This window comes from Cornus florida, unplaced genomic scaffold (assembly GCF_030987335.1).
Source record: "Cornus florida cultivar Cherokee Brave unplaced genomic scaffold, ASM3098733v1 CherokeeBrave_3.0.0_Hap2_Chr01, whole genome shotgun sequence".
NCBI lineage: Eukaryota > Viridiplantae > Streptophyta > Magnoliopsida > Cornales > Cornaceae > Cornus > Cornus florida.
In genome coordinates this window covers 96,091,468-96,114,861 of record NW_026775571.1, presented here as the reverse complement: position 1 = coordinate 96,114,861, position 23,394 = coordinate 96,091,468, and the positions used below count along the sequence as shown (strand labels likewise).

General features: G+C 34.1%; 5 protein-coding genes across 7 annotated transcripts; 3 read left to right on the top strand and 2 right to left on the bottom strand.

Annotated features, from left to right (window-relative positions):
- Positions 1–3,811: 3,811 nt before the first annotated feature.
- LOC132278217 (peroxidase 57-like) lies at positions 3,812–5,768 on the bottom strand. Its single transcript, XM_059780029.1, has 3 exons — positions 5,541–5,768; positions 4,716–5,064; positions 3,812–4,526 (listed from the first exon to the last, which is right to left on the bottom strand). The coding sequence occupies exons 1-3, from the start codon at positions 5,766–5,768 to the stop codon at positions 4,081–4,083; spliced, it is 1,023 nt and encodes a 340-aa protein (XP_059636012.1). The 3' UTR covers positions 3,812–4,080.
- Positions 5,769–6,876: 1,108 nt separating this feature from the next.
- On the top strand, positions 6,877–7,890 carry LOC132307828 (NDR1/HIN1-like protein 10). The gene has a single exon (XM_059805704.1). It carries the CDS (start codon positions 6,907–6,909, stop codon positions 7,681–7,683), a length of 777 nt encoding a protein of 258 aa, XP_059661687.1. The 5' UTR covers positions 6,877–6,906; the 3' UTR covers positions 7,684–7,890.
- Positions 7,891–9,462: 1,572 nt separating this feature from the next.
- Positions 9,463–10,032, top strand: LOC132278209 (protein NDR1-like). The gene has a single exon (XM_059780019.1). The coding sequence runs from the start codon at positions 9,463–9,465 to the stop codon at positions 10,030–10,032; it is 570 nt and encodes a 189-aa protein (XP_059636002.1).
- A 470-nt stretch (positions 10,033–10,502) lies between these two features.
- Positions 10,503–11,413, top strand: LOC132307858 (protein NDR1-like). Its single transcript, XM_059805737.1, has one exon. The coding sequence runs from the start codon at positions 10,645–10,647 to the stop codon at positions 11,230–11,232; it is 588 nt and encodes a 195-aa protein (XP_059661720.1). The 5' UTR covers positions 10,503–10,644; the 3' UTR covers positions 11,233–11,413.
- Positions 11,414–12,755: 1,342 nt separating this feature from the next.
- LOC132307796 (probable UDP-3-O-acylglucosamine N-acyltransferase 2, mitochondrial) lies at positions 12,756–20,583 on the bottom strand. Of its 3 annotated transcripts, none has more exons than XM_059805664.1 (10): positions 20,283–20,583; positions 17,075–17,321; positions 16,278–16,354; positions 15,965–16,014; positions 15,385–15,449; positions 15,212–15,263; positions 15,066–15,136; positions 14,873–14,939; positions 13,306–13,377; positions 12,756–13,183 (listed from the first exon to the last, which is right to left on the bottom strand). In XM_059805664.1, the coding sequence occupies exons 1-10, from the start codon at positions 20,425–20,427 to the stop codon at positions 13,127–13,129; spliced, it is 903 nt and encodes a 300-aa protein (XP_059661647.1). In that variant the 5' UTR covers positions 20,428–20,583; the 3' UTR covers positions 12,756–13,126. The 3 variants fall into 3 exon arrangements, with proteins under 3 accessions (XP_059661647.1, XP_059661656.1, XP_059661664.1); XM_059805673.1 differs by having other exon boundaries at positions 17,114–17,321; positions 20,283–20,581; XM_059805681.1 differs by having other exon boundaries at positions 17,075–17,326; positions 20,283–20,410.
- Positions 20,584–23,394: the final 2,811 nt, after the last annotated feature.

The window sequence follows — 23,394 nt, the reverse complement described above, 5'->3', positions numbered from 1 at the left end:
ATCCACATCCACCACCATCAACCATTGTCACAATTTCTTAATATTATTTTGTCAATTAAAATTATTTGTCACTAGTAGGGGTATTTTGAAAATTCAATTTAAAATTCATTATTTTCTAAATTTTACATTATTTCATTCCTATAGATTTCATATTTGTAACCAAACAAAAGAATCCATTCCATTTTCATTCTCATTCCATTTTCATTCTCATTCCATTCTTACTTGTATTCTATTCCAGCACACCAAACGTAGCATTAGGGTTTAATTGTAAGAAAAAAAAATATAAGAAATGCCAACTTTTTTTATGAAAGAATAATATTGCACATAGTCAAATTATGTGGAAGAGAACTATGGGATTGATGCATATAAATATCAACTAGTTTAGCTTGTAAGACACAGTATTTAATCTTTAATCCTCTTTTCGGCTTGTCTATTAACTCCAATTATCACCCGATGGTCTTTTTGACTGTCTTTGAGTAAAATTGTAATTTAATTTTTATTTTTTATTTTTTGTCCAACACTATTCAAATTTGGGAAGTTAATTAGGTGGTTGTGGCTATATCCATAATATGAACCTTTTCCTGGTTTAGTCTGCTTTTCTTTTGGCAAACTTGCAGGTTTTTTAATATCTTTAGTCAATGAAGAACAGTTTGCAAGTTTTATACTATATATATATATATATATATATATATATATATATATGATATCGCTGTAGTTCTCTCTTGTCTAATTTAGTTACGTACATTTACTTTTGGGCAATAATTTTATACTCTCGACTTTAATTAAGACTAGTTAGTTTAGAGTGTGATAGGGTTATTTAAGTTTCAAGTCCTTATTGTCTAGGCAATAAATAGCTCGCAAGAGAGCCAAACCTGCTCTCTCTACGAAGTAAAAAAATTCTACAATCGTCTCTAAATATGTTTGGACGTTACTGGCTTGGGCATTCCAACACTAAAAATCTATTTGGATTGATTAATGGAATTAATTCCACGTATGGCAATGACACCATGTATTAATTGAATATCTAATTCTCATGTTTAAACTTGTTCATTCATTGTAATGAAAACGGTGTTAAAAGAAGTAACAAACACTGATATGTAATTGTTTTTTTAATCTCAGAATTCTGTTTTTAATTATAACATGGAATCATGGTAAAATCTGACTCTTTTTTTTTCTTTTCTTTTTTTTTTTTTCCTTTTTTTTTCACATTGTGCAAGGATTTAAATCCGTGCATTTTTTTTGTTTAACAAGAATGATGGTGAACGATAAATCCACAAGAGTGTTCAGTGTATAAGGAAATTCTTGAGACGAACTACAAATTCAGACATCTTGAGTTGAATTCTCACAAAATTTATAAAATACTACTAAACGTAATTTGCGAGTAATTAATTATACATATACGAAGTTTGAAATCATTCAAGGGTTCAACGTTGCTAAGAATAAGGATGGAATTGATAGTTGTGCGTATGTTAGCCAACTCAATCATTTAAATCGAGACCAATTTCTATGAATACTAGGCAAGCACGTTCGAAGACTGATCTCTATATATGGATATAATTTAATCCATGCAAAGTCACTATTTTGTAGTTTCAGTTCACGCGGTTTCTAACTAGTTCGCCTAACCACGTGAAATACAAACTACTTGGAATAAATTTGTGATCGACGGCCCCAAAATTCATATGCTTTGCACATTCCTCCACATAAATACAAACTACTTGGAATAAATTTGTGATCGTTCTCTCTTCGGTGCAAGAAAGCTGTAATTTGTCCTCCTCATAGTCTTTCTCACTTTTATTCTGTGTAAATGGAGTCCGCTACATGAAAATATTAAACTCTCAATTTATACATGCATGATATATATATATATATATATATATATATATATATATATATGTATATATATATATTACTAATACTACTTCTTGTAATATTTGCTACTATAAAGTCAACATGGAACATGGCGTGGATCACGGTCAGCAGGTGTTTAGAGAGAGGATTGAATGACAGTGCACAAAGACAGTTGGATCAAACTTAATTTGATGTGTGTGTGTGTGTGTGTGTGTGTGTATAATTATATATATGGTGTTAAACAAGATCATTTCTAGCTGTATTGTATGAAGCAGGGACTTCAATTCCTAGCATTAGCGTACAAGTATCTATCATAGTACTACAAACATAAATTCATTTGGTAGAAGAAATAAATTGGCTATTTGATGTTGCTTAATCTTCTTTTAAGTGTCAACAATATACAATCCTTTTATTGACAATTTGATGTTTAATCTTTGTCAAGTGTCTACAATGTCTAATCCATTTATTTAAATTGAGATTGAAACATAATTTTCAACATTTGTTGTCCAACATGCTTAACCTTAGAGCTCATCTTTTTCAAGTGTCAACTAAATTTTTTTTTTTTTTTTTAAAAAAAGAAAAAAAGAAGAAAAAAAGAAAAGAAAAGAAGAATAGCCGAGTGCACGAGGCAAGGTCTGCTCTCATTTTTTATAATCGGTTTATTTTCAAGGAGTACTGAAATAATATTTCCAACATTTGTTGTTGAATATGCATAATTTTGGAGCTGATAAAATGATGTTTCATCTTTTTTAAGTGTGTACCATGGATAATTCATTTATTTAAATTAAGGATGGCACAAAATAATTTCCACCATAAATATGCACAATCTTTGGGCTGATAAACCAAACAGTCCAGTTTACTTTCTCTAATTTCGTGTGAAAGATATTGAGCCCTGACTTGGATGGGTTCGCAGGTATACCCAACCTTTAAAATTGAAAAGTTTGTATCAAAAGACTCTGCACGAATAGCCCCCACTTGCTTTGGAAATCTAGGTTTGGACCGTTTGGTCACCAGGTTTACTTCAGCATGGGCCCAGTATAACTTCTTGGGCCCAGTATATAGTCTCACTAAAAAAGGCTTTTTAGTGCAACGTATTGGACCATAACTTCTTGGGACTAAAAAAGGTTTTAAATCTAACACATTGGGCCATAAAACTTATTGGCCCACATTAGGCGAATACTTCTTGGGCCTAGTATATACTATAGTTTTTTCATACTCTTTTTTGACTTTTAAGCGTAACACATTGGGGCCACTACTTCTTGGGCCCAGTATATAGTTTTGCCTCCACTTAAAAAGGGTTTAAAAGAGTTTTTTAAGTATAACTATTGGCCCCAGTATGTATTTTTTGCCTCCAATTAAAAAGGCTTTAAGCGTACCTCATTGGGGTATAACTTTTTTGGGCACATTATTTAGTTTTTCGTCCCAAGAAATAAAACATTGTTCCACAACCTTTTGGGTCCTGTATATAGTTTTACCTCCGCTAAAAAAAAGGCTTGAAGTGTTGTAACACATTGGGCCACTAGAGTTCACCTCCAGTCTCACTACATTCTTGAATAATCGTCATTTTCATATTTAATTAAATGACTATACATTTACCTCCTTTCATGATTTTAAAAATTTGTGCTAGTGTTATAACTTATACTATAAGAGTATGCAGTCCTTAATGAGAAAAATTGAAAAATAAAATAAAATTCTGTACCAAGAGAAAAAGGGGCATTCAATTTAACATTATTTTATTTTATTTTACAGAACCATTTCCACCATATTATTCGAAGGTATGATCCAGAGAAAGTCATCAATCTATTATTGTGCTAAATTTTGTGTGTTGCAATTGTAAAAACGTATGAGAGGTAATACTCACACCGAACACTTACAGTGAATTGCCTAACCGAATAATTTTTAATTAATTATTTATACCAAATACAATAAAGTAGAGGGCTTTACTTCCTTATTTGTTGCATAATTGGCCAATAAATCTAACAATTGACTACAACTATTCGATGCAAGAGTCATTTCCAAAAACTTATACAAGGAGCAATTACTTAGTGGTATTACCAAATCCACCCCTCCCAATACTCTTAATTAATAGAGATTATCTCGAGTTATGACAACTCAATATTGTTTACAATTTCACAATAATTATGAAAAAAAAAAAAAAAAAAAATTGCTGCTAAGAAATTGAAAAATAAATTCTGTTGATTACCATATGCATTTGCTACCTCCCTCCATACTTCACTGACTAGTTGGGTTGTTAACTCTTCTGCAATTTAGTCTAATTTCTCCTTCTTGACCTGTTAAAACACCCACATTACCCAACTTAATCATGGCCTCAGCAAATTTCCTCCTGAACATCTTTGGCCTGTTCACATAATCCGATGCAATCTTCCGAGTAATGTCGGTGAAGGCAAGGTCTTGATCCAACTGAAGCACAGCCTCCTCTTCCAGCAATCCGCTGTAGAAAGCAGTGTCTAGCTTAAATGGTGTACTTGTTTTTGCAGTCATGAACACCTTAGGATCGGCGCTTATATTAGTGTTCTGTTCAACTGGTTTTGGACAACTTTTCCTGAGAAAATCAAGAAAATTCGAGTCCATACTCGGATCAGATAAGCCAGAACCTCTGAAGTTGTATAGCCGCTGCACGAAAAAGCCACAGTGACAGAAGCCAATTGCATGAGCACCTACAAGAGTAAAACAAGAAACACCAACATCAAATTAGTCCTCGAATAACAAATAAGCTTGGTTCAGTTTTCTGAGAACAGTTTTCTAAAAACTCGGTTAAAAAAAGGTCTACAGAACTGTTTTCTGAATGACGAACCAAACAGGTCTAGGAAACCAAACAAAGTCTTTTAACTAGTTATGAAGTTTACCTAGCAAAGTAGTGAGGTCTGTTAAATCAAGATTGATGGTTTGGAAAGCTTTTGAAGCATCAGCAATGGAAAAAGAAGGGCCGGGAATGTGAACATCACTGAAAATGGAAATCGTCCCATCTCGCCGCCCTGTTGGCAGAGCATAAGCTGATCCTCCGGCAAAGGCAACACCGTCCCGGGTTGCCAATGCCAGTATGTCTGCACAAGAAACAATCCCTTTGCATTGCTTCTCCAACTCGGATTTAATCTCGTCGATAACCTCAAATCCTCTCAAAGTTAAATTAGGGGGAGCCTCTTTCTCTGCCACATTCTCATCTGTGCTGTCTATAAGAACAGAAGCATCACAACCCTGCAATGAGACCAATGCCCAAAAATTACGATCTCTAACAAACCGGAAGTTATGAACGTTCACAAATGATCCACAAAGTATAGGCAAAGAAAACTCTAAAAATATACCAAATGGACAATAGCCCAGCTGGTACAAAAGACAGAATTTTGCTGAAAAACAGTGCATTTCATCGGGAATGGGTATTTTTGGGTCAAAATATGCTCGTAGAAACTGCTCCGAAAAATTGTGTCAATCAGTATACCATTTTGGAATTTTGACTGTCCAAATGGACCATACAGGATTTGACAATTAGTTCTACATCAATAAAGGACTTCAAGTAAATTGACACGAGTTTCACATCTAAAATTCTAAACACAAGAACAGAAAGTGGTACTAGCTAAGGCAAGTAATTAAACTAAAAAATTAACACATTTTAACAGTTTCATACTAAAACATGATAGTTACTGTGTGTATGTGTGTGGAAATTATGGACTTACTCTAATGAAACAGTCGTGAAAATGCAATCGAAGAAAGCCAGCAGGTAGCGACGGATCGTTGCTAAAATGCTTCTGTGCTATTCTCTTCACCACCAGTTCTGCTTGAGGGCATGAATTTCTGTAAAAATGCAACTCTAGAGATAGAGCTTTGTTTACTTGCAAAGCCACCACGAGTACTACTAGACAAGCCAAGACCAAACCTGCCATTTGAGAAGCTTCTGCTCTCATCTCAATACAACTACATGATTCCTAGGGTTTTATATCACACATTGGATTCTTTAGAAAGTTGTTTATATGATTCCTAGGTTTTTTATATCTATGTTTATTTCTCCAACTTACACGATCCAGAATTTAGTATTCTACGTGCACATGGGTTGCATGGATCGATCGGCATGAATTGCGTTAAGGGATGTGTGACAATTACAAAACAGTCCTCAATATTTGATCTTTTGTTTCTAGTTTCAAGGTCTCTCATGAAATTTTTAAAATTAACTAAGGGTGGATTTGGAAATGGCTTAAGTCACTAATTCTGTATTAAATATCATAATACAGGTCAACCCACTAGAGCCCTACACCAGATTAAACAACTAAGCTCTGGTCTGAAGAGGCAGGAACTTAGGTCAGTGTAACCAGGAACCAACTTTTTAAAACCATAAAATTATGAAAACTACATGTCTATATATATAGCTGATTCAATTTGTCATTTTAATGTAGATTATTTTACTAATTAGGAACAATCTTGTGCTAATTTGTTGAATCACTAGACTTTGTAAAGCATTTTTTTATATATTTAATTTTAAAATACATATATGATAATATGCTTTAATATTATAAACGGGGCTAGTCCAGTGCATTAAGCTCCAGCTATCTTGTCATGTCGGAGAGAGTCAGATATACGTAATATGGTCTCATATCATAATATGACTAAAGAATCAATGAATCACCCATCCAATACATATATATATATACACGACTTGTGGAGAATTAAATTATTTTCGTTTGCTTATGATCTGCTTTTCCTTTAGATGCCAAAAAAGATTGGAGAACAGGGTTAAAAGGTATGAGTACATTTTTTATAAAGTTTACAGAACCATATATGCATACTTTCCACACACTGTAGGGAACCTATATACCTCTCGTGTACAAATAAAACTAGCATCATATATATTATTTTAAAATTTTCATTAATGTGACAGTTCACAATTTTATATCATACACTATATATCATCTTGATTTTTGAGGCATCAAACACCCATGTGATACACGATAATGTACTCATTTTTGGTGCACTTGCATTGTTTTATCATTAGGCATTAGATGACCTACTCATGAAACAACTACACATGACCTTATTCTTTTCTTTCCCATGCAAAAAACCTATAACTACTCCTACATGTATATATATATAACACCTCCAAAAGTCCCCTGTTTATTGTCAAAACTGTACCCTAAAACTTCTCTGAATTCTCGCCGGAGAATGTACTCCCAACACCAAAACCCGGTCCAATCCACCACCCCTCCCTTAAGGCGGCACCACTCGGCTCGCTACTACGTGCACCGGGTGCAAGAGAGTCTCACCACCAGGGTCGCCAAGCTAGTATGTGCCATCTTTTTAAGCCTTTTTTTAATTATAGGAGTGACCATATTCATATTGTCGCTCAGTTTACGCCCGCACCGACCCAGGTTCCATATCCGGGAGTTTTCGATCCCGGGTTTGGGTCAAGAAAACGGGTTTGAGAATGCCCAGGTTGTTTTTAACGTGACGGTCCGTAACTCGAACCAAAATATTGGGATTTACTACGATGCTACCCAGGCCACGGTTTATTATGAAGATCAGAGTATTGGTGGGACCACATTGCTGTTTCCATTCTATCAGGAGCCGAAGAATACTACAGTGCTCCATGATGTGTTGAGTGGGGCCGCCTTGACCGTGAATAGCGACCGTTGGATGCATTTCTTGGCTGATCGTGCGAAAGGAACGGTGAAGTTTCGTCTTGAGATAACGTCGACCATTCGATTTAAGGTGTCCACTTGGGATAGTAAGCACCATAAGATGCATGCTAATTGTGAAATTGGCGTGGGCCCAGACGGCTTGATCTTACCAATTTATAAAGATCAAAGATGCCCAACTTATTTCAACTGATGTAGCATATATACTAGAGATATCTCCTGTTTTATATATTTCAAATTTTTTATTTATTTTTTTTCGATTCCCATTTTTAATTTTCGATTCCCATTTATTTTATTTTGGATTAGCGGTTCAGTTTTATTGTAAGAATATGTAATTGTTCAAATATATCAATTAATTATGAGAACGTTCTCACTGTAATCTGTCTCCATGAATTATCAAAAGCCCGAAATGATTAGTTTTTATGTTTAGTCTCATTAATTTGGGTCTCCATGGATTTGTACAAAGTAGTGTTACACTGCAGTGTTAATTAAGTAAAGAAACTTGAAAATATGGCGTAAATAAAAAATAAATTACCAACTAGCATCTATGTCTAATGGTATACCATCTTAATCTTCCAAGAGGGAAGGGATTCGAGTCGGGAAATGGACCAAAAGTGTGTGAAGTGCGTGTGTGTTTCTAAATAAAAAAATAAAAAAAATCAAGAATAATGAATTAAAAAAAAAAAAAAAAAAAAACTTTAGCAAGTGTTCATTCCAAGTAAAGCAACGCACCAATCTTTTTCCCACATTAAGCTCCGAGGAAGCAAGTTTATCAAAGTTTTGAATAACTTTTTCATAATAAAGGAGCAAAAAAAAAAAAAAAAAAAAAGGAAGGAGTATGTTCATGCTAAGAAATTGAATTTTTAGATAATTGATACTTTCTAAGTGCCTGTTTAGTTGAACTTTTAGCTTTAAATTAAATCGTTTCCCTATAAAATTGGAAAAAAGAATGACAATGATTCGAAAATCAAATGGTGTTTAGGGATGCAATACCTAGAACACTTTCCGTATAAAAAAAAATACTTCCATAGATGGATATATTCTTTAATTTTTACTGAAGCAAACGCGTTTCAAAAAGTTCAAATGCAAAAGTCATATACAAGAGGCTTTCAACTGTTACTTTCCAGTTTCCACCAAAGACCCAATAGTGTTCCAGAATTTGTATAAATTTGGAAAGAATTCCAGCCGCAATATTTACTGTCAAAACCCGCCCCACGCACTGTATAGATATTGTCTGCTTTACATCGTCTCCATGTTTACGGTTTTCAAAAAGTGTCTACACAGGTAGAAGACGGTCTTCCTTATAAGTGTGAGCAATTTCTCACCCAAGTGATGTGGTACGTCACACTTACTATTGATGTAATTCATGCGTTCCTACTAAATTTTGTAAACCCTACTTGATCAGCCACCTCTCTCGATGTCACTGCTGAGACATCACCGGATCATGCGCACTCACCTCCACCAGTCATTATATTACAGCAAAGGCGCAAAGCATACACAGTAATATTCTCTCTCTATTAATTCTCTGTGTTTTTTTTCCCCTCCTAAAAGAAGCCTTTTAAGTATATTTAAACTAAAAATTACCTCATCATGTCAAATATTTATATGTACCTCCACTATGATCTTGCTTTTTTTCTATAAGTAGGAAGTTGCTTACTGACTGCTAAGGCACATCATATAAATAAAAAACAAGAGCATAATAAAAAACAAGAGCAGACAAAATAGTAGTACCCCAGAAGAAAAGCATAATAAGATTGATATGCTTTACAACTTCCTGCAAAAAGCATAATAAGATTGATATTTACAACTTCCTGCAAAAAGCATCACCTATGATGTTAACTTCCTTCAATCCAAAGATTCCAGCATTTCTCATAAATTCTAACTCGAGCGCAGATTGCCGAACCCTATTTTACTTCAGAAAGACCTATGTGTGCCTTTCAAAACCTCCTCTCCACTTATTCTCAAGAAAAACATGTGTGAATCCAAAAGCTTGACTCAATGGCTTCTCCAAGTTGTGGCTCTATTAGGCCTCATGGCCTTCTTTCTATGGCTTGGCTTGCATCCCAGATCCCCAACCTACACCATTGTGGGATTCTCCGTTCCGGTCTCCAACAATGGCAGTAACACTGCTACGGTTGGCAAAGGCAATGACCGGAATAGAACTCTCACATTCTACCTGGAGATTGAAAATCCCAACAAAGACTCTAGTGTCTACTACGATGACATATTGTTGAAATTTTATTATAATCGAGTTACTGTGGGGAAGAAAGCACTGCCTTCTTTTCGTCAGGGACAAGATAAGACCAGTCAATTTATAGACAGAGTGGATGCCAATGCAATCGTATGGAAAAAACTTCGCAATGCAATAGCAAATAAAACTGCAGAAGTGAAGGTGGATTTAGTAACCAAGTTTCGGTATAAAATGTGGGGTCGTATGAGTAAGCATCACGGGATGAACTTGCAGGGTCGTGTACCCATTGGATCAGACGGAAACATTTCTGGTAAGAAGAAGATTAAGCTAAAACGAGATTCCAAGAAATGAAGATTGAAGGTTACTTGATTATTAGGAACAGCTATAATGTAATTCATTTGTTCCTAATAAACTTTGTAAACCCTACTTGATCACCACATCATGCACACTCGCATCCACCAGTCACTATCTTACAGCATAGTATTATATCTCTGTATTCTTTCTCATTCAACCCCCCCTCTTCTTTTCTTAAAGGAGCGTTTTAAGTATTTTTAATCTTAAAATTACGTTACCATGTCCATTAAATATATTTAGATGCACCTCCACTATGATAATCTTGCTTTTTTTTTTCTCAGATACAAGGTTGCTTAATGCTACGGCAAATCATAAATCATATCGCGCATAACCACAAGGCCTTCAAGCTATGAAACAAAAAAAAAAAGGAAAAAATAAAAGAGAGAACATAGAATGTTAGCACCAAAGAAGAAAAGCATAAGAATGCTATGCTTTATGCTATGCTTTATAACTTCCTGCAAAAGGAATCACTTATCGTGTTAACTTCCTTCAATCCGAAGACTTCACCATTTCTCATACATTCTAACTCAAAACTCTGATTGCCAAAACATATTTTACTTCTACGAGAGCCTTTGGAAACCTCCTCTCCACCTATCCCCAAGAAAAAACATGTGTGAATCCAAAAGCTTCACTCTGTGGCTTCTCCAAGTTGTGGTCCTCCTTGGCCTCCTCGCCTTCTTTCTATGGTTAATGTTGCATCCCAAAGCCCCCACCTACACCATTGTGGGGTTCTCCGTTCCGGTCCCCAACAATGGCAGTAACACTACTACAGCTGGGCAAGGCTATGATCAGAATGGATCTCTCACATTCTACCTTGAGATTAAAAATCCCAACAAGGACTCTAGTGTCTACTATGATGACATATTGTTAACATTTTATTACAATCAAGATACTGTGGGGGAGAGAACATTGCCTTCTTTTCATCAGGATAAAGATAAGACCTCTCAATTTATAGACAAGGTGGATGCCAATGCAAGAGTGTGGAAAACACTTGGCAAAGCAATCGCAAATAAAACTGCAGAAGTGAAGGTGGATTTAGTAACCAAGTTTCGGTATAACATGTGGGGTCGTACAAGTAAGCATCATGGGATGAACTTGCAGGGTCGTGTACCCATTGGATCAGACGGAAAGATTTCTGGTAAGAAGAAGATTAAGCTAAGAAAAGGTTTCAAGAAATTAAGATTGAAGGTTACTTGATTATTAGGAACAGCTAATATATTTATTTTCCAGTGTTCAAATCTATACATAATTACTTTCAATATTCAAATTCTTGTGTCACTGAGAATGTGATAAAATGTAAATCTTTTAGGTTCTGTGTATCATGCTGTTACAGGATTTAAGTATGAATTGTTATATCTACAATTTCAAGTAGTGCACAATCCATGGAAAAAATTGCAAAGACGCTTATGATCAATTAAGAACCATCTAAAGCCCAACAACAAAATCTTTTCCTTCTCTTTTCACATTCCACTAATGAATGCTCAGAGAACAAATACCAAGATGCTTATTTCTACAATTTCATTTGTCATATTGTGTATCTTGGTGCTTGTACAGTTATTTCTTGTGGGCTTCAACTGCATAGATAGATCATATGAATTGAAAATTTTACTGTTTTTATATATATATATATATATCGAGAGACAGAGAGAGAGAGAGAGAGAGAGAGAGAGAGAGAGAGAGAGAGAGGACTAGTCCAGTGCAGGAGACTCCTGCCAAAGGCAGGGTCTTGGGAGGGTCAGATATATGCGACTTGCCTCTGCATACGGAGGTTGTTTCCCACTTCAAACGTGTGACCTCTATGTCACAATAAAACAATTTTACCATTGCACCAAACCCCATCCTCAATTTATGATTGATGCAACTGATTTATGCATAATGCATTAAAGAATACATATATGATATATGGGTATGAATAATGGGTATCATGAGCTTCATAAAAGTGATCCAGCCATTGATGTAGAGTTTTTCAAAATCTTTGTACGTGCTTGAACTAATGCTATTACTTAAGAGGATAGAATTGTAAACTGAATAGTTTTCAGACTCTCAAGTTATTTATTCTTTTTAAAGAGTTTTAATATATTTGGTATTCAAATTTTGGACAGGGTTTTAGATTTGCATATTCGGCACTTAAAACTTCACTATTACAATTTTCAAGACCTTGTTTTCAATTTTATCAAACAGCACCCAAGTATCATTAGACTGGAAGGGTGAAAAATGACACGACGAAAGTGAAGAGGAATTGAAGTAATAAAATGGTACGAAGGGCAGAGATAACATGAGAAAAAGGACACACAAGCACAAAGGTAGGACAAAAAACTAAGCTTAAAGGTCAAAAAACACAACAGAAAGAAAAGAATAGAGAAAAAATAGGTTTAAAAATCATAATTACCTGCCAACTCTACCTTATATCTGGATAATGCTTTACCATACTATATTGAAGATCCTGCAGTAAGCATGTAACAGATATCTCAGGGTCATAGGTTTGAAACTTGCATTTCAGTGCGACTAGTACATTTATGAAACCTGGAATACCTGCCAGATGCCATTCCCTTTGGAAAGGGGAAGAATTATATAACTCTAATGCCCTAAACAAAATATACCCCAACTAGAATTAGTAAGACTTCAGAGTTTAACTTACTAGAATGCATTTTGCTGATAAATAGGTGATGCTCTTGAAGCAGATAGTCTGCATATGCATTAAATTCAGTGAACCAAAAGGATGAAAAACGTCATAGTTGGCTCCTCAATAGATTGATTCCAACAAATTACAGGAGTGAACCACAACTTGAAAGGTATCTTGTTAATTTTACAGTTGAAAAATTTCATAGAACATATGTTACACTAAGATTGGCAAACAAAAAGTGCTTAGTAAGTAGACATATTGTGTAATCTCAATTGCGTCAGACAGATGGAAGAAAGAACCTGGTGTCGTCACTGAACCAGGGCACCAAATGCGGTTGTTTGAATTTCCTAAGCATGTTACTGTGTAATGTTCAACATACACATTAAAATTCCTTTGATAAACTTCTTGCCTACTTGGACCAAACCTAGAACCTCCTGTCTTCGTCAGTCTAAGACTCCAAGGAATTTCTTAGTTCAAACTTCGGCGGTGGGTAGCAACTTGTCTTCGCCATTCATGAATTGGAATCTGCAGAACAGCCCATGAAAAATTATATATGCATAAATTTGATATTAGCATAACACTCAATTAATTTTTGCAAGACAAAATATCATATGAACATTAAAGAACACAACCAAAAAAATCCTTACAGCAGGGAAACCGCCATAGTCCCCAGGCTCGTTGATGTTCTTGGTGACAGAGCTATTAGCTGCTAGGCGGACCTGCAGCCCCAATGTCGTCAACTATGATGGTTATCAAATGCAAACTTTGGCCGATAAAAGTGGTAAAAGATTTATTCACATCTACATCTGAGCTATTCCTATATGATCGTAAGTCCATATGCATTAAAATGAAATGAGATAGTCCAACACTTGGATACATTTAGAGTCAGTTGGTAAACGAAGGAAAATGTTTTATGACTCAATACATCCTATTGACCCTGGTAAGGAAAACATTTAGACTATTTTTTTTTTTTTTTGATAAGTAAAAACATTTAGACTATTTGAAAATTCACTGACCATTGTTTCTAGGTCGCTGAGTCAAAAATAATATAAAAAAATCAAATTGTGGCATAAACCCAGCCTACCAAGATGTTCTAACCAAACAAAAATTGACTGAGCAGGCATAACAGCTTCCAACATTTTCTGATTCAGAAAAAAATAAATAAATAAAATGGAAGGACATTATAATAACAAAACCACATAAACAGTTGCACAATTAAAAAGACCAATGACAATAACCATGGAGTTCTACGCCTAATGTCCGAAGGGTTTGGTTAATTCAATACAGACCAATCATTAATTTTGGAACTCCATGATAATAAATGGACCAAGAACTCTACAAACCTGGTCATGAGCTCATGAGTTTCAGTTGAACTGGAAAACTTAAAGAACCAAAGTCCATCTACAACATACATTTAACACATCGAGGACTTATTTCAGTCAAGTGATTATCAACATTCAACACCTATCTTAGTCCAACAAAAGATTTTTAAGACTGTGTTTGATTCCCAGATTTAGTCAGGGAAAGAAGGGAAAGGAAAAATGAAAATATAAGTAAAGGAAAAAAAGGAAGGAAAGAATAAACAATTTTCCTCAGATTAAAAGGTAAAATAAAATTAAAGGAAATAAGGAAAGACGAGTAACCTAATGTAAAATTAAATACTTTCTTTGTACTTCCTATTTTCCATGATAACTGAACACCCCACCATTAGATTCACAAAGCAAACAAAGGTACTGTTTGATAAAACTAAAAGCTCAATGAAAATTTTAATAGCTGAATTTTAAGCGTTGAAGTTTTAAGTAGTAATTACAAATTGCGCAATTTTTTTTTTTTTTTCTACCCCTTATTTTTTCTGTTTGGTTTTTACGACTGAAGTAACTGTCACTTTAAATAATACCTCATTTAAAGTTCCAGTTATTTTTTATGAGACATCAAAATGCTTAATGAAACACATTTTCTTGGATAAGCACTTAATCCATTCAGAATTAAGTGCTGAATTGTGTTATTAAACAACATCAAAGTGTTGGAACCTAAGTACATTCTTTAAGAATTATATGACAGTTCCAATTGCCATCTCAAACAAATTACGCAACAAAGATCCCTAAGAGATTCAAACTATTTTGTGAAATAACATTAAATAAATTTAAAAAGCTTCACAAAAAACACAAGTTAGGATAAAGCCACAAAGGCAGACATATTCAAGCAATTAAATACCTTTGATACAATGGAGACATGATCACGAACTGCCACCCTTCCACCTAAAGTTACATAGTCACCCATTCTAAAGAGAACAAAACCACGTTTTCAGTCTCAGGAAAATTGAAAGCTTACTAAATCCTAAAACTGGAAGTTAAATCAGATAAAGGTAAATTTGATGAGAAAAAAAGAAGGCATGATATCAACATACGTTACTGAACCTGCAATCCCAACTTGTCCACAAAGCATGCAACTCTTCCCAATCACTACATTGTGACCTATCTGTAAAGTGTGGCACACCGTTAGTCTTAAATCCAAGCACAAGTTAGCCAACAATGTGGTAAAGCCAAAACACACCTGAACTAGATTATCTATCTTCGAATGATCCCCTATTATAGTGTCTCTCCAGCTGCATAAGCAAGAATCTTGTATTGTTAATTTTCAGCAAAGAAACGTTCCAAGTGCTTGTTAATCCAGAAACCACTCATGACAACCATATGAAAAGTATTAAAAAACAATAAAATTAACACCTGCCCCTGTCAATGCATGTATTTGCACCTATCTCCACATGGTTTCCAATTTTTGCTTTCAGGATCTGGAGATGACAGAACAAGGAAAAAATAGGATACTTGAATTGAAATTCCAAAATGAACTACATATATGAAACAGCACCAGTTCTCTCTACTAAATAATTTAGCAACGTAAATATTCTAATAAATGATTAATTTTTGAGCACCAGCTTTGTTCCATGGTGGTAATTAATTATGCCATTACTAGGTTACTTTCAGTTTTTCGAGGAAACCTTTTGTTTTATTGATTATTAAAATTAAAATGTGCATAAAAATACAAAAAAAACTTGCATGGAAGATAGTGTGAATCACTAGAAGTTGAAATTATTATTAGTAGTATTAAAGTGGCCGGTTATATCAATATATATATTTCAGCCCCATGCAGTTGATAAGCTATGCAACAATTTGGATTTTTCAAGTTTATAAGATGAGCTGCTTCAAAGTAAATGTTAAAATCTTAACATGAAAAAGAATATGACGCAATAGAATTGCAATATAACAAAAGTGAGTTGGAAATAAAATTCATTCAAACATCACTAACTTGAGGCTTCTTCACCATGTCCCCACGCTCATCCACGAAGAAACCAAATCCTGTGAAGAAACACTGATTCCAATTTTAGAAGATAACAATGGAACACTTGTGGCAAAATATTTCAGACTCATCCACAAAAACCATCACATAAGTAAAAAATGAAGTTTTGTAGGCTCATTGTGAAATATATAATGTTAATAATAGTATCATCTACAGAGTCTAATTCTTTGTTTAACTCTTACCCACCGGGCCACCACCATGAGAAAAAAGGAAGAGGGGTGAAAAAAGAAGAAGATTTTTTTTGATGCAATCCAAACCTTACCATCTTGACCAATGCAGACTCCATTGTGGACAATGCATGATTCGCCAATTGTGCAATTACTAAGTGCAACATTATACCTGGAAAAAAATATAGCAGTTCAGTCAAAACCCAAAAAGAAAAACATGAAATGTCATTATACATTGTTTAAGTTATACAAACATTTATAATTTGAGCACTACAACCAAGACCGTCATACTTCTATATATATCAGTCCCAATGCAATTTGTATTAATCCACCATAGTTTCCATCTACTTCCAATCCAGGAAACTTGATATTCTATGACAGACAAGCATGTAAAGGCATAAGGAACAGCCTAGCCAAAGAACAACTTCATCCTCAGATCAATATGCGTCAATATTTGTTTTTCATGTGTGCCAGGCCATGTCAGTCTTTGAGTGTTTTACAGTCTACAGCTGTTAGAAAGGCATTAGCGAAGGAAAAAAAAAAAAAAAAAAGAGGAGAATAAGGATATACAGAAGGAAAAATATGGATACAACTCCTAGACCTGTTCCTGAGTGCTTTTAACAACAGATTCCTATTCACGTTTTAGGAATCACGTTCCAAGAATTAGAAAGAATGACCTTTTACTTACAAATGTACAAAGAGTGGTGGGTGAGTTCTTTTCCTTCTTTTATTTTTTGTGTGTGTGAAAGTGAGTGTGCGTGTGCTTGAGACTTGAGAGAGAGAGAGAGTCTCAATGATTTGATTTTAGAATTTAGGTAAATCTTTTATTGCACGAATCCTTAAAAAAAAGAAAAAAAAAATATCACTCATGGAAATCATAAATATTACATACATGGAAGCGCCGACTCTTTCCAAATAAACAAGTTTATACCCTATTTTTGTGGATGGACCAATAGTAACAGCAGGTCCAATAATAGCTCCAGATCCAATATGAACATTTGCACCCACAACAGACTTTGAATGAACTATGGCACCAATTCCTATGAGTGCCGTTGCATCAATACAAGCTGACTTGTGAAAAGTCCCACCTCCATTTTGCCACTGCAGAAAGTCTTTGTGATCCATTTCAGCATCATCCTCTAATCTTCAATCAAAGTATATCAAATACCAGTTAGTGCCAGATCAAAACTATAAAACTTCCTGCTGTAAGTTTTGCTTAAGAAGATGCAGAAACGGTTGAAATGCTGACAAATAAACCCTGAACTCTATATCAACACATTAAATCCAACTTACATGTAACAACACACAAAACAACTACAAAGCCCATGACAGAGAAAGCATTCAAACATTACAAAAACTTCCTAGATGAAACAGTAGTATTTATGTACCTCTTAATACAATAGTGATTTTCTATCAGTATTGATTGAATATAAATGCACAAGTTTTATATCTATTTTGGAATTAATGTTATGGTAGAAATATAAGATAGAAGAAAGAGAAGAGAAATATGTAGGCTTGAATGAGATCACTCATTCATTGCTTTAGTATTTATAGATAAAAAGAGCACATGCTCATATTACAAGAAAGGAAATTAAATCAAATCACAGCATATATATATATATATATATATATATATATATATATATTTTTAAACAGAAATCACAGTATATTCTATAGCATAATCAAATCTATGCTAATATTTTTAAGTCATTCCATAAATCGTGGCTATCATATCTGCTAACTCCCCCTCAAGTTGGTGCGTGGATATCTGGGACGCCCAACTTGGACAATGCATCTTCAAACACTGTCTTGCTAGCACCCTTCTTCAGAATCTACAAGTTGCAAGTACAAATCTGAATAGAGATGATTTTCTCTCAAATGAAGTGTTGATCAATAAATCAAAAATGTATCCTCAAACCATAAATAATCAACAATGTCTCCTCAAACCATAAACAACCAATCATGTCTCATCAGACTGTAAACAACCAACAATGTCTCCTCAGACCATTTCCCTTCATATACATGTTTAAAACATGTATATGGAAGAATCAACAATGTCTCGTCAGACCATTCTCCTTCATACATATGTTTAAACAATGTAAATGAAAGAATCAACAATGTCTCTTCAGACCATAAAAAAGAAACAACTATGTCTCTTCAGACCATTTCTGAATGGGTGGTGCCGAACTCACAACGCACTCATTCAGGTTGGACCACCTTGCATACCCGACACCTCCCAGATGGGAGATGTCACCTTAGACCATTTCCGAATGGGTGGTGCTGAACTCGCAATGCCCTCATTACAGTCGGACCACCGTGGCTCTGATACCAGGTAAAAATATAAGTAGAGGAAAGAGAGGAGAAATTTGTTGAAGGATCAATCACTCATTTATAACTTCAGTATTTATAGATAAAAAGAGCACATACTCATAATACAAGAAAGGAATTTAAATTAAATCTAAATCAAATCACAACATATTATAGAGCATAATCAAATCTCTACTAATATATTAAGTCATTCCATAAATCGTGGCTATCATATCTGCTAACAGTTATATTAAAATTATTTAAATAAAAAGTTAAAAGCAAAAAACTGTTGTATCACACATATAATTTCAGTTTTTAAAAGGCTATTATTATTAAACCTTCTTTTAGGAAATTTCTTATTTACTCATGTTTCTTCTCTCAAAGAAGAAAACTAAGCAAGGATCAGGAATTAAATTTTTGGATCACCATATTCAGCAATTTGGGAAAGAAGGACGATGTGATATATGTGTTCTGAAACACGGATCACTGGGGACTAGAATCTGCAGTAATTTTAAGCTACGCAAATATATAATTTTATGCAACTAGTAGCTAATTCTAGGAAAGGTATCAAACATAGTAACTATACAAGTGGATTCGAGCTAGCATAATTACACCACATACTTTTAGAGATGAAAAGGTCTCATGGCAATGGCCCCAAATGTATGGCTGATTGCTAACAAAGGATGGGCAATTGGACACCAAGACATATTAGATTAGGCTCTCAATGTTTGAGGTCAACTTCTCTGTGCTACTGCCAAGAAATTCGAAGAATAAGGATAATGACTTACCAATTGATTCATACAGGGAAGCATTTCGGATTTATGACAAAAATCAGTAGTTCCTTTTTCATTCTTTTTTTCTCCCTTTGTGTGTGTGTGCGAATTTGCATATAATGTAACTTTATAATTTAATGACATGGGTGGTGTTGACACCTTTTGATATAATTTACTCATGGACAACTGAAATTGTTTGTGATATGTGACGCAGATTCTAATCGCTCCATTACTTACTTGGATAGAATATCATATATTTGTCACTCAAAGATGATATTATAAAACCTCCTGTTAGACTCGAATTCTTTGTTTTTCTTCTTTTATTGCCATTGTAGTGAAAAGTAGACACTATGCTAGCCTTCATAGGCAATCTTCTATATCCATTGTTGATGTATCAGCACTTGTTGGTAAGAAAACTTTGTTATTAAGTTCTATCAACATATTCACTACATAATCTAACACTTAAGAAAGGAAAAGCATTACAACTGACAATCAATTCACTAGCAACACCACCTCTCATTATTCATGTATTGTTACTATTGTATAACAGGGCATATATGTCATACACTTCGCCTGACCACTTCTACGCCTGACCACTTCTAGAAACACCTACAACACTGTATAAACAGTTAAATGAAATGGGTTATGGTCATTGTCATCCTTTCTTTTTCTCCATTTTATTCTATTATATATCTCGTCTCCTCTAATATTGAATGCCTTAAAGTCATTTCAAACTACTCTTTCCTTTCTAATAGGCGCATAAATGGGTTTAATTTGTATGCGTCGATACCACCTTCATCTATTTTCTCTTACTTTGTCACTCATAGGTGCCATTCCTAGAAAATGGGTATGCATCATTATATTCATAAGATGTGTTAAATATTTTTAGAAAATAATAAGGGGCACTTATTTAAGAGGCATTTTAACAAACAATGGCAATGCATATTAAAATATAGTAGTCAAGCGCATGATTTGCAGAATCATAAAAGCTAGTGAGTAATGCAAAAGTTTTGGACTAACCAAAGCCATCCGAGCACGTCGAGAAATGGTAGCGGCCATAACTGTGCAAAGCTCGACATTGTTGTTTGTATGTCCTGTTAGAGATTAGGTTTAAAATAGGGGAGGTAGAGCCATTAGCGGCCAAGCGTCTAACAGGGAGTGCCATACAGTATGAAAAACTGCTGGATTTTGAAATGGGTCAATATGGATTTATGAGGGAAGCTTGAATAGAAAACCCTGGAGGGTTGAATGAGATGACCCCTCTAAACCGTGTAAGATGCATCCCAAATGCCTGCATTTAATATTTGGCTCGTTTAAGTAAATATGTTAGATCAAATCGTTATTTACTACTGTATTTGTTATATTACAATTTATATTTAAAAATACATGTTATTAAATGAATTGATTATAAAATAAACGCATAATAACCTTCAAATGTCAAATTAAAATTTTAGTGCCATAAATATTCACATAAAAATTAGGGTAAATTTGGACAAATCTCTATGGGTTTATTATTTTGACTTCTTATGAATATAAAATATCATTTATACCCTTAATAATATTTTAATAAAAAAATTCTGAGATGCAAAAAGACCACACTACCCCACTAATAACCCTACCCAAATTTATAAACAAAAAAACCCACATCCAAATTTCTGATACCCTATTCTCTTTCCTCCCTCTTTCTGCGTTCTCTCTCTCCTTCACTACTGCCGTGCCCGACCATTTCCTCTACTGCCACCATCTCTTGTCCTCGTACGCTGGAGTATGATCAGCGATGAAGGTGGTGAAGCAACATTAGAGATGTTTAGACATCAAGTCAATGTTGGGTAATTTAGTTAATTTAAGGTTTAAATTTATCAAATGGACCTATTTGCACCAATGTGATATCCTTCGATTCTAAAGTCACGGGTGATCAAATCCGAGCACAAATCCAAAGGATACTAAATAATCAATATGTAAACAAGCTGGAATAAAACTGAATTAAAAATAAAATAATAATGTGCTGAAAGAATTCTAAAACTTTAAATAATAAATTAATATTATCTAAATCTTTCAAATCCGTACAACTAGGGAATCCATCAAATAGACCCCTAATAATTCCAAATGAGCAATACATACGAATACCAAATCCAAAACTAAAATAAGAAAGGAAATCTTATGCAGTCGAAAAAGTGAGTGTCTGTATCTGCATCAACACGATCAGGTCTAAGTCTGGTACTGACGAACACCTGAAAAATAAGAGTGGGTTAGGCCCACATGCAAGTTCCAACCTACTACAATCCATACATAAACCCGATACGCAGATACATCCTAGATACCTCAGCAATATCTAAAAAGTCCGTAAATATAAATATATTCACACTACAGGACTTTCCCTGGACTACAGGCCTGTCTCAACCTGACTAGCAGACCTAGCAGGGCACACATCAAACCATCATAGCCAGTTATGCATCCCAATGCATATACGTTCCTTAACTATCGATCCTGAGACTCAAACTCATATCGTGGTAACATAAATATATATATAAATTCCATCCAAAACCAATAAAGTGCTGCTCAACTGTTCATTGCCATGACACGACATTTACTTAGGATTTAAATGTTTCAATTAAATCCTTATCCTTCCTACTGCAGAAAAATATAGAGCAAACATCTGTTATGTCGCTTAACTGTTTTAGTTGACAGGACATGCATCAATGTAGGATATAACTGTTTTAGTTAATCCATTCCTTACGTATGAAAGGGTAGGACTTAACTTTTTGATCTAATCCATCTCTGATATGCCACCGTCCCATACCGGTGCATATAATGCATATGATCCACAAATGATGCACACTCAAATGAACATCAAGTATATCTAGAAACCAACATAATAGAAATCATATATAGATAAGATCCTATCATGCATCCAGTATATAATTATAATAATAGATCCTCCTTTTAAATTATTAAAATAATAATAAACAATTTAAACCATCCATTTCCATATAATTGACATAACAGAAACTTTAACAGTTCAACAATTAATATTCATAGCATGATATAATGATTATCAGAGTTATAAACTGAGCAACATTATATTAGAATTCCTAACCAATTCTTCCATACTGGTTCATTCGCATTGATAAAACGAAGACTAGCATTTAAAATCTTCTCAATCATTGACGGCATGTAAATTAATCTTTAAATCCCATTTAAAATCTTCTCAATCATTGACGGCATGTAAATTAATCTTTAAATCCCATGACGTCCATTTAATCCCCAATTATAAAACCTGTGTAGGGTATAATGACACTCAGAATAAACTGCACATTATATGAAATCCCAATAATGTTTTAAACCTATCCAAATAAACTGGTTAAAACACAACCAGCGAGGGAAATTTCCTCAACTCCTGACATCACGCAATTTAATACCTAAAGTTCATGATGTCTATAACCACATCTTAAACCAACCTTTCTGGTATTCATTAAATTATATATATTATTTATATAACATCCCAGAAATAATTTAACACCAGTCCGTTTAAGTTGCTAAAACAAACTAGCGATTTACACCTTTCTCCTTCATTCCTTGACAATATGCCTATTATTTGTTTATGTTTCATATTTATACATGCTTTCATGAAATTAGTAGCTTGGTTGAGGTATTTGGTCGATGAGATGACGGACAAACTAAAAGAATAGAAAATGAATTCAACAGAATAGGGTATAAAAACAAAATCAAACTATATATTATGTACTGAAAAATTAAGTTGCTAGATGAAACGTCACAGCACGATCAATCTCCTAGTTCTGTATATATACAAATGTATATATAATTATGGGTAAAATGCAAAAAAAAACCCTCTGAATTATATTTTGTGCATAAATACTTCCTGAACTATCACATTTTGTTGCGAAATGTTCCAATGCCTAGAGTATATTTAATTAAATGACCATAATGCCATTTCTTATTGAATTATACTTAATTATTTTTCTTATTGAAATAAATTATGAAAAAAAAAAATCATACTAATATGATGACTCATTCTCCATTAAATTAGCATACAATTATCTTTAATTTTTGAAATTAATTGTTTAAATAAAAAAATCTTAAGTACAAATTTTTTAAAAAATTTAATTAATTT

Coding starts and splice junctions, on each gene's coding strand:
- LOC132307858 (XM_059805737.1), top strand. CDS start 10,645: ATGTGTGAATCCAAAAGCTTCACTCTGTGGCTTCTCCAAGTTGTGGTC.
- LOC132307828 (XM_059805704.1), top strand. CDS start 6,907: ATGCAAAAAACCTATAACTACTCCTACATGTATATATATATAACACCT.
- LOC132278209 (XM_059780019.1), top strand. CDS start 9,463: ATGTGTGAATCCAAAAGCTTGACTCAATGGCTTCTCCAAGTTGTGGCT.
- LOC132307796 (XM_059805664.1), bottom strand. CDS start 20,427: ATGGCACTCCCTGTTAGACGCTTGGCCGCTAATGGCTCTACCTCCCCT. Junction 17,322..20,282: donor GACGTGCTCGGATGGCTTTG/GTTAGTCCAAAA, acceptor ATTGAAGATTAG/AGGATGATGCTGAAATGGAT. Junction 14,940..15,065: donor GGGATTGCAGGTTCAGTAAC/GTATGTTGATAT, acceptor TGTTCTCTTTAG/AATGGGTGACTATGTAACTT.
- LOC132278217 (XM_059780029.1), bottom strand. CDS start 5,768: ATGAGAGCAGAAGCTTCTCAAATGGCAGGTTTGGTCTTGGCTTGTCTA. Junction 5,065..5,540: donor TTCACGACTGTTTCATTAGA/GTAAGTCCATAA, acceptor GTCTCATTGCAG/GGTTGTGATGCTTCTGTTCT. Junction 4,527..4,715: donor AGACCTCACTACTTTGCTAG/GTAAACTTCATA, acceptor TTACTCTTGTAG/GTGCTCATGCAATTGGCTTC.